The 13528-nt window shown below is 43.5% G+C and overlaps 1 protein-coding gene across 2 annotated transcripts in view; it reads right to left on the bottom strand.

The window, feature by feature from the left end:
- Positions 1–7051, bottom strand: part of FNDC1 (fibronectin type III domain containing 1) — a 129275-nt gene extending 122224 nt beyond the window's left edge. Inside the window, exon 1 of one of the 2 annotated variants that reach the window (XM_075924558.1) lies at positions 6781–7051. Coding sequence is in view for 1 of the 2 variants with exons in the window: in XM_075924559.1 (XP_075780674.1) it covers positions 6781–6877 (97 nt within the window). In the remaining variant the exon portion in view is untranslated. The remainder of the gene's footprint in view (positions 1–6780) is intronic. The other variant, XM_075924559.1, reaches the window with a different exon arrangement.
- Positions 7052–13528: the final 6477 nt, after the last annotated feature.

Here is a 13528-nt window from a genome sequence, read left to right as displayed (position 1 = left end):
CCCCTTTACAGCTGTTCAGGGGCTCAGACTCTTCACATTTGCCTACCTCCTTGAGGGACAAAACACACTGCGTGCTCTGGTCACTCTTGCGGATGCCTCAGCATTCTCAACATGGAGCCAGAGCTGCTGCAAAGCAGTCACCACAGATCTCCTGCTGTACTTCCTTGGCACAGTTTATGCAGGCTGCCCTAGTGCCACTGCCGGAGGACAACGACCAGCCTGGACTGGAGTGCCGCCACCGCCTCCTCTGCCCCCCCATCTCCTCTTACCAACTAAGTGAGTAGTCAATGAAAATTCCATTGATGGCTCGATTAGCTGATTAATCAAAATTTAACATCTTTAGGGAAGACTGGGCAGGGGGGCCATTGCTGGACTGGAGTGCCTGCCCCTCCCGCCCCACTGCAGGCAGGAGCTGCTCCTGCCCAGCTGGTGGGAAGCTGCTCTAGCCACCACTGGTTAAGGGTGATGCTTACCTTTCACATCCCTATTTCACAACATCTCTTGGCAGCAAGTCCCACAGGCTGACTATGTATTGTGTGAAGAAATACTTCCTTTGTCTGTTCTAAACCTGCTACTAATTAGTTTCATTGGTTATTCTGTTAAGTGATGGGGTAAATAAAAACTCCCTATTCACTTTCTCCACACAATTCCTGACTGTATAGACTTCTATCACATCCCCCCTTAGTTATCTATTTTCTTAACTGAACAGTCCCAATCTTTTTAATCTTTCCTTGTGTGCAAGTTATTCCGTACTGGAAACATTTTTATTGATTTTCTCTGAATCTTTTCAAATTACACTATGTATTTTTGAGATGGTGACCAGAACCACATGCAGTATTCAAGGTGTGGGCATACCATGGATTTATATAGTGACATGATATGTTCTGTTTTATTATCCATGCCTTTCCTAATGGTACCTAACACTGTCAACTTTTTTGACTGCGACTGCACATTGAGCACATTTTTTCATGGAACTATTCACAATTATTTCAAGAGCTCTTTCTTGAGTGGTGATAGCTAATTTAGACCCATATCATTCAGTATGTACTGTTCCAGCATGCATTACTTTACGCTAAACAAAATTGAATTTCATCGTCTTACCAAGTCACCCAGATTTGTGAGATCCCTTTGTATCTCTTCACAGTCAGCTTTGGACTTATCTTCAGTACTTTCATATCTTCTGCAAATGTTGACACCTTACTGTTTACTTCCTGTTCCAGATCCTTTATAAATATGTTGAACAGCACAGATCCCAGTGCAGACTCTTGGAAGACCTTGCTATTTCCCTCTCTCCATAGTGAAAACCGACCATTTATTCTTACACTTTGTTTCCTATCTGAACCAATTACTGATCCATGAGAGGTCTTTCCTTCTTATCCCATAACACCTCACTTTCCTTAAACTCTGGTGAGGGTCCCCATCAAAGGGTTTCTGAAATCCAAGTACTTTATATCCACTGAATCACTCTTGTCCGCATGCTTGTTGACACCCTTAAATAATTCCAATAGGTTAGAAAGGCACCATTTTCCTTTACAAAAACCACATTGACCCCTGCCTAATATATTGTTTTTCGCTAGGATCCTGATAATTCTGCTCTTTGCTATAGCTTCACCCTAGATGCTTGGAATTAAAGTTAGTCATACCAGGCTGTAATTGCCAGGATCACCTCTGGAGCCTTTTTTTTTTTTTTTTTTTTTTTTAAATAGGTGGTACATTAACTAACCTCCAGGCATCTGGTACAGAGGCTGATTTAATCAATAGTTTACATTTGAGTTGTCAGACTCTTGAGTGAATAACATCTGGTTCTAGTGACTTATTACTGTTTTATCAGTTTTTTCCACAATTGTCTCTATCAATGCCTCACTCTGGGACAGGTCCTCAGAACTGTCACCTAAAAAGACTGGGTTGGGTATATGGATTTCCCCCACATCCTCTGCAATGAAGGCCAATGCAAAGAATTTATACGGCTTCTCTGCAATGGGCTTCACTTTCTTGAGTGCTCCTTTAGCAGCTTGCAATAGTCCTACTGATCGTTTGGCAGGCTTCCTACTTCCGATGTACTTACAAAAAATGCTGTTTTGTTTTTGTGCCTTTAACTAGTTGCTCTTCAAAGTCTTTCTTGGCATGCCTAATTATACTTTTACACTTGACCTGACAGAGTTTATGCTTCTTTCTACTTTCCTCATTAGGAATTGACTTACAATTCTTACAGGATGCCTTTTTCACTCCAACTGACTCTTTTTACTCTGCTGTTTAGCCTTGGCAGCTTTTTGTTGTTTCTAGTTTTTTTAATTAGTTTGTATCTCTATTATGGTGGTTTTAAACTGTCTCTGTGCAGCTTGCATGCATTTCAACCTTATGACTATTCCTTTTACTTTTTCTTCAACTAGCATGTCTTGAATTTTAATTTAAAGGCTGCTGTGGTGCGTTTCTTTGGTATTATTTATCCTCCACAAAGATGTTAAAGTTAATTATTTTTATGGTAGCTATTAGCTAGTGGTTCTGCTATATTCACTTCTTGGACCAAATCTTGTGCCACTTAGGACACAAGAATTGCCCCTTCCATATTCCAGGACTGGCTACTCCAAGAAGCAGTTATTAATATTGTCTAAAAAATTTCATCTCTGTATCCCATTTTGAGGGGACATATATCTTGTCAATATGAAGATAGTTGAAAACCCTCCTTAGTTTTGTGTTTTCTGCCTTTGTAGCCTGTCTAATCTCCCTGAGCATGTCACAATCACTGTCACCATCCTGGCCAGGTAGTCTGTAGGATATAGATACTACTGTATATGCTTTTATTGTTCCAATGTGGAATTTCTATCCACAGAGATTCTATGGTATTGTTTGAGTCCTCTGGATCTATCACTTTTCTCCCAGCCTTTAGCCTTTAACAACCTTTTTAATTTTACATCAGTCTGGTTCCATGGTAGCTTAGGTGGACCCCATCCTTCCTGTATAGGCTCCCCCTTTCCCAAAAGGTGCCCCAGGTCCTAATAAACCTAAAGCCCTTCTCCCTACACCAGTGTCTCATCCATGCATGGAGACTCCTCAGCGCTGCCTGGTCTTTCTGTCTCTGTACATAGAACTCGTAGCATTTCCGAGAATGTTGCCATGGAGACCCTGCACTTCGATCACTTACCTAAAAGCCTAAATTTGTCCTTCAGGACCTCTCTCCTACCTTCCTCTATGTCATTGGTACCTACATGTACCACGAATATGAGCTCCATGCAGCACTGCATTTATATCTGTCTTGGTGTCTTATGAGATCCACAATCTTCACAGCTGCCAGACAGTTCACCATACAGTTGTCAAGGTCATCACAAACCCAGCTAGCTATATTTTTAAAGATTAAATCCCCCCCTTTAGTATTCCCTTTCTTTGCCTGGTATTGGGGTTCTCTCCCCCAAAAGGGTATGTGAAAGTTCAAATATTTTTAAAAAAAAATCAAAAGAGCCCAACATTTTTTTTTTTTACATCTCGTTATTTCTAAGACAATCATGTAATTCTGAGGCCCTGGGTAATGATTTTTGGACACTTGAGGTTGTCAGTATTGGATAGATAATGGGTTTTGAGCCAGTATCTTGAATAGTTAACAACTGTGGAGCAAATACATGTTTATTATTTCAGGTTTCTAAATTAATTTAGTATAAGAATTACATTGGATTCTTCATGAGGTGTAGGTTTAACATCTACATCTCACCTCCCTGAAGGTCTTTGATTTTACTTGCACAGGTTAAGAGATTAAACTGTTCTTCAGTAACTACAGAGGTGCCTAAGATATAGTAAAAATATGGATTAAGAACCCAAGGGCAATAAACAAGCTTGGGGCTCTAATAAGCAGCAAAAAATAAGTTAACCCATCTTCAAAATGTTGTCAGCATAGTCACTATTTTAATTACTTGTGATTCCAGTGCTAATTCTTCTCTCCAAAAATAGCTGCTTTTTAGCACACAGAAGCTAAGAAAAAAAAATGACCTCCCTTGTGAATAAAGAAAGCAATCGTGGTCCAACATTAAAACCTAATTCAAATTATACTGGGAAGCACTAAATTCTCTGTCCAGCTTCTCATCCATGCTACCGCTTTCTAGTGTTTAAAAAAAAGGGGGGGGGCAGTGAAAGAAGGCTCCTTCCTGGGTGAGAAAAGCACAAGAGCTACCACAGCTAACTGTACAATATGAAGATTGACAAGATGTGTCATGCTGCTGTATTGTTCTTAACACCCTCTTCATTTCATTCTTTCCTGCTCTGCCGATGAGAGGAGTGCAGGACTGACCTTCCAAATGTGAAGTCAAATCAAATATCTAAGTTGTTCAGATGGGAAAAATAAATAGCTAACACATCAGATGCGCTACTGAGCTCTAGGAAGCAGATTCAAAGTCACATATGAAACAAATATTAAGTGATGTCACAATCTGTACACAGGCCATGGCCTGTCTAATTAGAAACAGATCACATTGGCAGACACAGGTGCAAAAGGGGAACAGAGTAATGACAGCTTCATGGCAATGGCGACAAGCTCAAGGGCAGGAAGTGGATCCTGATGTTTCAGAAAAAGAAAAGCATTATGGTTTTACTGCCAGCGTTTGAGAGAATCACAGGGCTTTCATTCTATTGTACAACATCTGAAAAGGGGATCACAACCAAATGAAAATAAGTCTGATTTACCAAATGGAAATCCAACCTATAGTCCTTCCTTATTTAGGCAAAATTCTCCTGAGTGGAGACTTCACAAGCAGGCTGCATGTGCTTGATTTTTACTTACCCCAGAATTAGAACTCTCGAGTCAGATTTCTAGCGCTATTCTAGAGGTGCCAAAGAACCACTGGCCTATTGAAGATTCCCCTGAATCTCAGGGTGGGCATAGAACTGAGAAGGAAGCTGAATAAACTGAGTATGACACAAGTCCACTGGTGCAGTTCTGAAGCTCCTGTATGGTAGACTGGAGGAGGCTAAACCCACCCCACCCCAGTTCTCCCTCGATCAAGGAGCTGCAAATCTGGTACAAAACCACCTTTGCCAGTCTCCCAATCCTGTCCTGAGCACAGCTCAGCCAGATCAGACTGACTTCAGCAGAGCTTTCATTTCCTTAACACTGATGAAGCAGAGAACAATCAGGCCCTATGTTCAAGAATAGGATGTGCCAAAAAGTCAGCTCCCTTAGGGACAAATAAGCATACTCTTCAAATCACTGCAGAGTATGATAGATAAGTTAGTATCCAATAACTACAGTAATAATGTCTATGCCTGGTAGTCTTTAAGTGCAAAAAGAGGAAAAGAGCTCTAACATACAGATGACATGCATCTGATGAAGTGGGCCTTTGCCCACAAAAGCTTATGCTCCAGTACATCTGTTAGTCTATAAGATGCTACAGGACTCCTTGTCGCTTTTGCAGAATTAATTTTGATCAGGATTGTCCCTTCAGCTGGAGTATTTAATTGCCTTGGCTACTTTGCTACCAGCCGAATGCAGCTCCATCATAGTTATCTTCAAAACCTACTGCTGGATTCTGCTGCTGGTGGAGAAAGTAAATGTTTTCCAATGAACAGCTTCTATGGCACATGGTGGAGAAAACATTTTTCACCTAATTTGATTTAACTTCCTCAAACATATTTGTGCTAGTATGGCCCTCAATGATCTGGCCATCATTTCAACTGTAAACTCAGTGTTTATGTGGTGCAGATAAACCATGTCTGAGGCTCCAAAGAACTCTCCAGCGGAAACATTCCACATATCTGGAGTGATTTACAGGGTGTAAGAGGACTAGGAAGAGGAGCAGGAATGTGACAGAGCTACCTCCTCAGCAGCAAACAAACCTGGTTCCAGAAGAAGAGAAAGAGGAGAGTGGAAGGAGAAAATAAAAGAGCGCTACAGGTGTTTTAGCCATACAGGCACAGAGCCTGTGCAGTTGAAACAAATGTCCTTTCACAGAATCCAAACACACAGATCAAAGCCGCTTCTGAGCAACAGGCGACTGAAATACCTTAGACAGGTTCACGGCTTTGACCTTGCCACATGTACGACGTTAAGACACACGGTTTAAAGCATTTTTAAAACGTAACCTCTTTGCTCTTTCAAGATGCATTTCAGAAAAGCTACACGACCAAGTTGCCATGAACAGAGAGAGCCTGGAAAAAAACTATATTTCCAGCTAAGCAGGGCTGTCGGACTTTTTTCTAATACCCTGTCATTTTAATTATATCCGCTGCACAACAAACCCGCTCAATCACCGTTGTCAACTATGTGCCCCCGGGCCAGACTGCCTGCGAGCTGCCTGCTGGAAACAACTAGTACCGACACATACTGCCACGACTTCCACGCCTGCACGCCCCAGCCCTGCCTAAGGCGCTCGCAGGCTTCGGAGGGGGAGACGTGGGGAGCGGAGGGAGGCCAAGCCCCGCGTATACTCCCCCAACTATCTGGCGCCCAGACAACGCGGGCGTCCCTCCTGGCCAGAAGAGCTGCCCTCGCAAGTGGAGGGAGCACATGTCTCCGGCTCCCCAGGCGCATCCCTGTTGGAGGGTTGCCCCGCGCGCGCACCTCTGTCGCCCCGCGGCTCAAAGTGGGGTTTGCCAAGTCCTGGCTTTGGGCAGCCGCCCTCCGATCTGCTCCATCCCGCCTCTCCCCGCTGGCCGCTGAGCGCTCTCCCCTGCGGTGCAATCCGCGTGGCGCACCTGTGCTCCGCGCAGCCCGGCGCCCCCTCCTCGCCCGGCTCCGGGGAGAGGCGCTGCCCGCAAACCAGCTGCCCCGCTCCTGGACCCCGGGCGTGGAGACCGTACCTGGTGCAGCCGGGGAGCCGCCGTGCAGCAGCGCAACGAGGAGCAAAAGAGCTGCCCAGGGCAGCCACAGCGGCGCCCGCGCGGCAGCCGCAGCCATGGAGCCGGCGTGGGTCCGTCCCGGGTGCGCCCCTCACTCCCTCCTGGCTGGACGCGTGCGACCCGCTCTGCTGGAGCAGAGGAGGCGCTAGAAGAGTCCCGTGCGGAGCGCGCCGCAGCTCCCCTCCCAGCCCAATGGCACTGCTCTGCCTTCGAGCCTCGCCACTTCCCTTCATGGCTCAAGCTCGCGGCTGCCTCCCCAGCGCCTTCCCTCTGCCTCCTCCTCCTGGCTCGTCCCGACATTGCAGCGGGAAGGAGCCTGCAACCTGCTCTGGGTTTTTTTCCTCACCACCACTCATTGATTTATTTGTAAAGGGGGAAGGCAGAGGCATGTCTCCGCCCAAAACAGTGTCTGGCCGCTGCCTTTTGGCTTCCATGTTAATCATTCCCCACCGAGGAATTTATGTCCCCTTGCTCCTTCTTGTTTCTTCTTGTTTACTGGGGTTTGCATTGTCATGAGTTAAATATATTCCCAGGCGAAAGGCACAGAGCCATCTCCCTTCTCATGGTTAAGACTTGACTAGGGCCTCCAGTCACTCCCTATCCGCAACTTCCCACACCATTCCTTAAGGAAAGTCTCCAAGTCTTTGGACCCCTCCAGATAATTCCTGCCTTCCCCACAAACCGGTGACTTGGCTCCTCTGTGGATGATCTGACTGGCTTCTAGCTACCAAGAAAAACAAAAACAAAGAAAAAGAAGTTTAAGAAGCAAATTCTACCCAATACAGGGCAGTCTAAACATTATCCTAAAATAAGTCCTTAAAGGGTCTTACAGATCACTCTCCCAGAAGTAACTACAACTGAACCGTTATCTTGATGAGGACAGAACCAGTTTAATGGCATTGCACTCCTCTCCCTGGCCTTGATTCTGTGAAGCCTTGCCCATGTTCAATTTAACACTCTGAGAACAGTCCCAATGAAACTGCTGGAGGTGTCTACAATATGTAGCAGCAACCAAAAAAACTAATGATGTTAGGAACCATTTGGAAAGGGAATGTTCTGGTCACCTCATCTAAAAATTATATATTAGAGATGGAAAAGGTACAGAGAAGGGCAACAAAAATGATTAAGGATTTGGAACACCTTCCATATAATGAGAGAGAATGAAGACTGGACTATTCAGATTGTGAAAGAGACAACTACGGGTGGATATTATTGAGGTTTATAAAATCATGAAAAGTCTGACAAAAGTGAATAAGGAAGTGTTATTTATTTCTTCACATAATGCAAGAACTAGGGGTCTCCAAATGGTATTAAAAGATAGTACGTTTAAAACAAAAGGAAATACTTCTTCATGCAATGCAGTGTCATCCAGTGGAACTTATTGCCAAAGGAAGTTGTGAAGGCCAAAAATATGACTGGGTTCAGCCAAGTTAATCAAAGGCTATCAGCCACAAAAGTCAAAGACATAATCCCAATGCTAGAAATGTCCCTACTCCTCCAATTTTCAGAAGCTTGGATTGGATGACATGGAATCGATCACTTGATGATTGCCTAATCTGTTTATTCCCATGAAGCATCTGGCATTGGCCATTTTCAGACAACATGATACTGGGCAAGATGGACCATTGATCTGTCCCACTATGGCCATTCTTATGTTCTTGTGTTTAATTTACACCAACTACTGAAATATCCCATTCTGCTTGTCATGTAGGGTTCTTCATGTTTGAGTTCCAGAAGTTATGTCTTTTGAGCAGAAGACAACAGCAGGGGAGATGCTAACAGTGCAACAGGGCAGTCTTCCCCTTTAAAAGCCAGGGAGCAATGGACTCTGTTCTAGAGAGAAGCCCATCAGAGAGATGGGGGTACCATTTAAGGGAGATGGAGAAGGCTTCTCCCTCCTCTTCTCCTCCCGGAAGTTTCACACAGGAGGCATGCTCCCAGGCAGAGCTCTGAACTTCACATCATTAGTGTAAAATGGTGAGCTCTCCAGAGGAAAGATACTACTCCTAGCTTGTGCTTCTGGAACAGGAAGCCAGTATTTTGTTTACAAATAGAGGTAGGGTGATTAAAATAAGAAAGGGCTAGTAATTAAATTAAGGACCTGGAAGTCATTATATGGAATCCCTTTGAGAAGACGGGAGGTTAAAGAGAGAATGCAGGGGGCACAGAAGAAATGCAGTCAAGCTCTCAGAACAAAGTTTCATTCAGAAAAGAGAGAAATTTGAGGCGGCACAGGGGAAAAGAAGGGGCCAAAACCCAGAGAAGGGATAGCACTGGTATAGAGAGGCTCCCACTCTACCTGTGGTACTTATGCAGCCCCATCACCGGAGTGTCTGAATGCCTCACAATGCTCAATCTATTTCTCATCATAGTCCCTCTGTGAGATATATCAGTGCTCTTATCCAATGGAGTACTGAGGCACACAGAGACTAAGGGCCAGATTTTCAAAGGTATTTAGACACCTAGGGTATGTCTACACTACATGGCTCCATCAACGGAGCCATGTAGATGAGCTTTGTAGACATAGCAAAATGAAGTGGCGATTTAAATAATCACTGCTTCATTTACATCAAAATGGCTGCCGCTCTGTGCCGATCAGCTGTTTGTCGACTCAGCGCGGTAGTCTGGACGCTCAGCAGTCGACATCAAAATCCTTTTTTAACTGCCCCGGTAAACCTCATCCCACGAGGCATAATGGGGCGGTCGACAAAGGCTTTTGATGTCGACCGCCCAGCGTCCAGACAACCGTGCTGAGCCACCAAACAGCTGATCGGCACAGCGCGGCAGCCATTTTATGTAAATGAAGCGGCGATTATTTAAATCACCGATTCATTTTGCTATGTCTACAAAGCTCATCTACATGGCTCCGTCGACGGAGCCATGTAGTGTAGACATTCCCCTAGTGGGATTTTCACCTAGAAGGTTAGGTGCTTTGTAACCCCATTAGAGGCCTAGTTCCAGCTTTGGGTGCCTAAAAGGCTTTGAAGCTCCATCTGCAAGGCCATACAGGAAGTCCATGGGAGGAGTAAAACCCAGGTTTCATAAGACTCACTCCCTATCCACTGGACCAACCTATTTGTAAAAAAGAAGTTCTAATGCGAGCAAAACCAAGGGGGCCAGTTCTCTGAGTCTCCAGCAATCTGTCCCAGGTGATTGGGGTGAATGTCATGTTTGACAGCATGCTAAGCAGCAGAGAGGTTAGGAAGGTTAAAGAAACAGAATGAGAGTCAGATGAAAGTTGATCCAAGAGATAGCAGTTTCTGCCCCAGGCTAGGTGGTAGAGTAATGGTTGATGTGCAGTTTTAGATTTTAATTGAAAACCATTTTGTTTTGTTATCGGATGTGCATCATATGAATATCAGATGTGTTTATGCCTCAAATTCTTAGGGTTCTATTACAGAACAAAGAACAGAAATTGCATCCACAGAGTCCATAAACTTGATGATTATTGTCATGATCTGCATTATTCACCATCTGTGTGCTCAGCACTGTTCAGAATATGCCAGAAAATGTCATCCCTGAACCAATGTGTACAAGATGTGTAGCCCCTGGATAAATGGCTCAGATTAAGTATGAAGTGTCTAGTTATTGAGCATATGATCACTATGATGTTAATATCTATGAATGGAGACACTAATAGCAATGGATGTTTTATTTGATTAAGGACTAGAAGATATGATTGTCCAATTTTCCTTCAAGAGGAAGAGCTGCCCAGAGCTTGTGTGTCTGTTTATTTTCCTTTCTTGCCAGCAGTGGCTCTGAGATACCTCAGAAGTCTCTTTTTTTCCCAACTTTTAAATGTGGAACTTCGTAGCTCTGTCACCATAGTGTTGTGTTTAAGAACCTTCTGGAAAGTGACCAGCCTTTAAACAGACATGAAAGCTATAATGCCAGCTGTCATGGTTTTGTAATAAGTCTCATAATAATTATTATTTTCCATAAAGCCCCAGCTCCTGGAGTCATTTAGAATGTGATTTCAGTCTTCATTCATAAAGACAAATGAAGTTTCTAGCCCTCGGGGCTGTGGAGAAAGCTTCAAATATGAACCCCCAATGCAACCCCAGGCACAAAAAGCAGACAATGAAAAGAACACAAATCTATTTTTTTTTTACATAATCTCATTATTTTAAAACCAAACTCATGATATTTGGTGATCCTTATTTGTGATTTTTGAATATTTGGGGTTAGTAATACTGTGAAAGTGACTTGAAAGTGTCAGTTTCACTCCTGTTTAAAGTTAGTTTCTAGTCTAGTATTTGTAGCATGGTAAAACTCCTGGAACCTCAGACAGGTGTAGTGTAAATTCACAGGGCCCTGCCCTAAGAGGATATTTTCAAAAGTTAAATGATTTGTGTTATAGGTTCTCCCTAGGGTGTCACCTAGAATTGAGGTACCACTGAGCTGTCCAACCCACCAGCCTAGGTTCTCTCTCACACTGTGCTGCTGTTACAAACTACAGACACACTCCCAGACTCACATTTCCACCAGGATTCACAAAAGTAGGGATACTCCCAGCTGTAACTACATGCAAGCTCTTCTCATAGCTACTGCACAAATCGAAAGCAGAAGGGCTAAAGCCACAGTGACCCCCCCCCCCCCATAACTCCACTGGAGCATAAACCCCAAATGATACCATCTTGCACTGCACAGGGGACTGGACTGTATAAGACCATAGAGTTCCCCGCCACCACCCTATGGAGATGAATATAAAGCAGCCTTTGCCCTTTGAGCTATGATTTCCCACATACATAATTTCAAACCCACTGTTTAAATAATGCAAAACCAAGTTTATTAATTGCAATGGATGGATTTTAAGTGATTATAAGTGATAGCAAACAGATCAAAGCAGATTACCTAGCAAATAAACAAAAACACAAACTAAGCTTAAAATACTAGAAAGAAGGGATATGAATTAGCAAATTCTCACTCTGGCTGATGATACAAACAGGCTGCAGATTCTTACGGGACAAGTTGCATTGGCTTTACAGCTTGTAATCCTCAGCTCTCTCTCTCTCACAAATTAGAAATCCCGTTAGCCTTGGTCCAGCACTTCCCCCCAGTTCAGTCTTTGTTCCTCTGGTGTTTCCAGGACGCTTATTTTGTAGGAAGTGAAAACAACCAATGATGTCACTCCCTGTCTCACCTAGCTTTGGCACGTGGCAGGAACCTTTTATTTCAAAGCTGAGTTCCCAAACCAGTTTATGAAAAAATACAGACATCCCAAGATGGAGTCCAGAATCATGTGACCTGATCTTTGTTGTGCAGTACCACAGCTAAAAGTGATGGCATGATCCAAACAGTGCTCTCAATATCCTACTCTCCCAAGAATTCCCCTCTCTCTACTTCCTTTGTCACGAGGGACAAAAATCCAGCCTTTCCTCACTAGCCACATATCCCAATTCTTGTTCAAAAATCATTTCCTTCTCTTTTCTGGCTTGACCACTGTTACCTTGCTCCCCTCAAGTTGTTCAGAACACTACTGCTAAAATTATCTATTTGGCTAATTACACTGACCACATTGACTTCCTCCCCGATCCCTTCACTGGCTCTATTTTAAACCATCCAACCATATAAGTTTCTGAGCTGCACCATGGATAAATGGCAGAGGGGTACCCTTGTTAGTTGTTTTTTTAAAAACAACAAGTAGTCCTGTGGCACCTTAGAAACTAAGTCTCTAAAAGGGGCCACAGACTACTCGTTTTCATGGGTACATGAGTGAGTGATCTCTCATGATGAAGACCTGACTCCAGTTTCATGCTGCCACATAAAGCCTTTACTTTCCCTGTCAGCAAACATCCTCATAATGCTCTAGAAAACATCTCCATAATGCTTTTATGCACAGAGAAAAATACCTGATAACAGCCACTACCTTCCCCTGCTGAAGACTCATTTTTTTGCCATGAAGCCTACAAAGCCCAACCTGCTGTTCATGGCTAGACAGGTAGCAAGTTGTGAGTATTCCTCTTCCCATTCTTTCCTTTTCCTGCTTCCTTCCTCTAACCCTCATTTAAAAAACCAAAATTACTCTGTCATTTATGTAACTAGAAAAGGTGTGCCAATTCATCAGCAATCTCATTTGCTTGTATTCATATCCCATACCTATCATCTGTCTGTGACTTTTGATTGTAAGACTTTCAAGGCAGAGATTCTCTCTTTTCAGTCTCAGACAGGTAGCCATATTAGTCTGCACCTTTAAAAATAACAAGTAGTCCTGTGGCACCTTAGGGTACATCTAGACTACAGGCTTTTGTCGACAGAAGTTTTGTCAACAGATACAAAAGGTGTTATTCCTCGTAGAATGAGGTTTACAGCCGTTGACAAAACTGCTGAGTTCTGTCGACGTTATGTCAACAGAACTCAGCAGCAGTGTAGACGCAGGTATAGTTTTGTCGACAAAAGCCCACTTTTGTCGACAAAACCCTGTAGTCTAGACACATCCTTAGAGTCGAACAAAAATAAATAGTGTCATGAGTTTTCATAGCCAAACCCATTTAAATAACTTTGTTTCTGTTATTTCTATTCTAGTCATCATCTGAAGAAGTGGGATTTGCCCATGAAATCGCAGGATACTATATATATTTTTGTTAGTCTCTACGGGTATGTCTACACTAGCCCCCTGGTTTGAACTAGGGAGGCTAATATAGGCATTCAAAGTTGCAAATGAAGCCTGAGATTTAAATATCCCAGACTTTATTTGCATGTTCCCATC

Source organism: Pelodiscus sinensis, chromosome 3 (assembly GCF_049634645.1).
Source record: "Pelodiscus sinensis isolate JC-2024 chromosome 3, ASM4963464v1, whole genome shotgun sequence".
In the NCBI taxonomy this organism is placed as follows: Eukaryota; Metazoa; Chordata; order Testudines; family Trionychidae; genus Pelodiscus; species Pelodiscus sinensis.
This window is presented reverse-complemented; position numbering and strand designations above follow the sequence as displayed.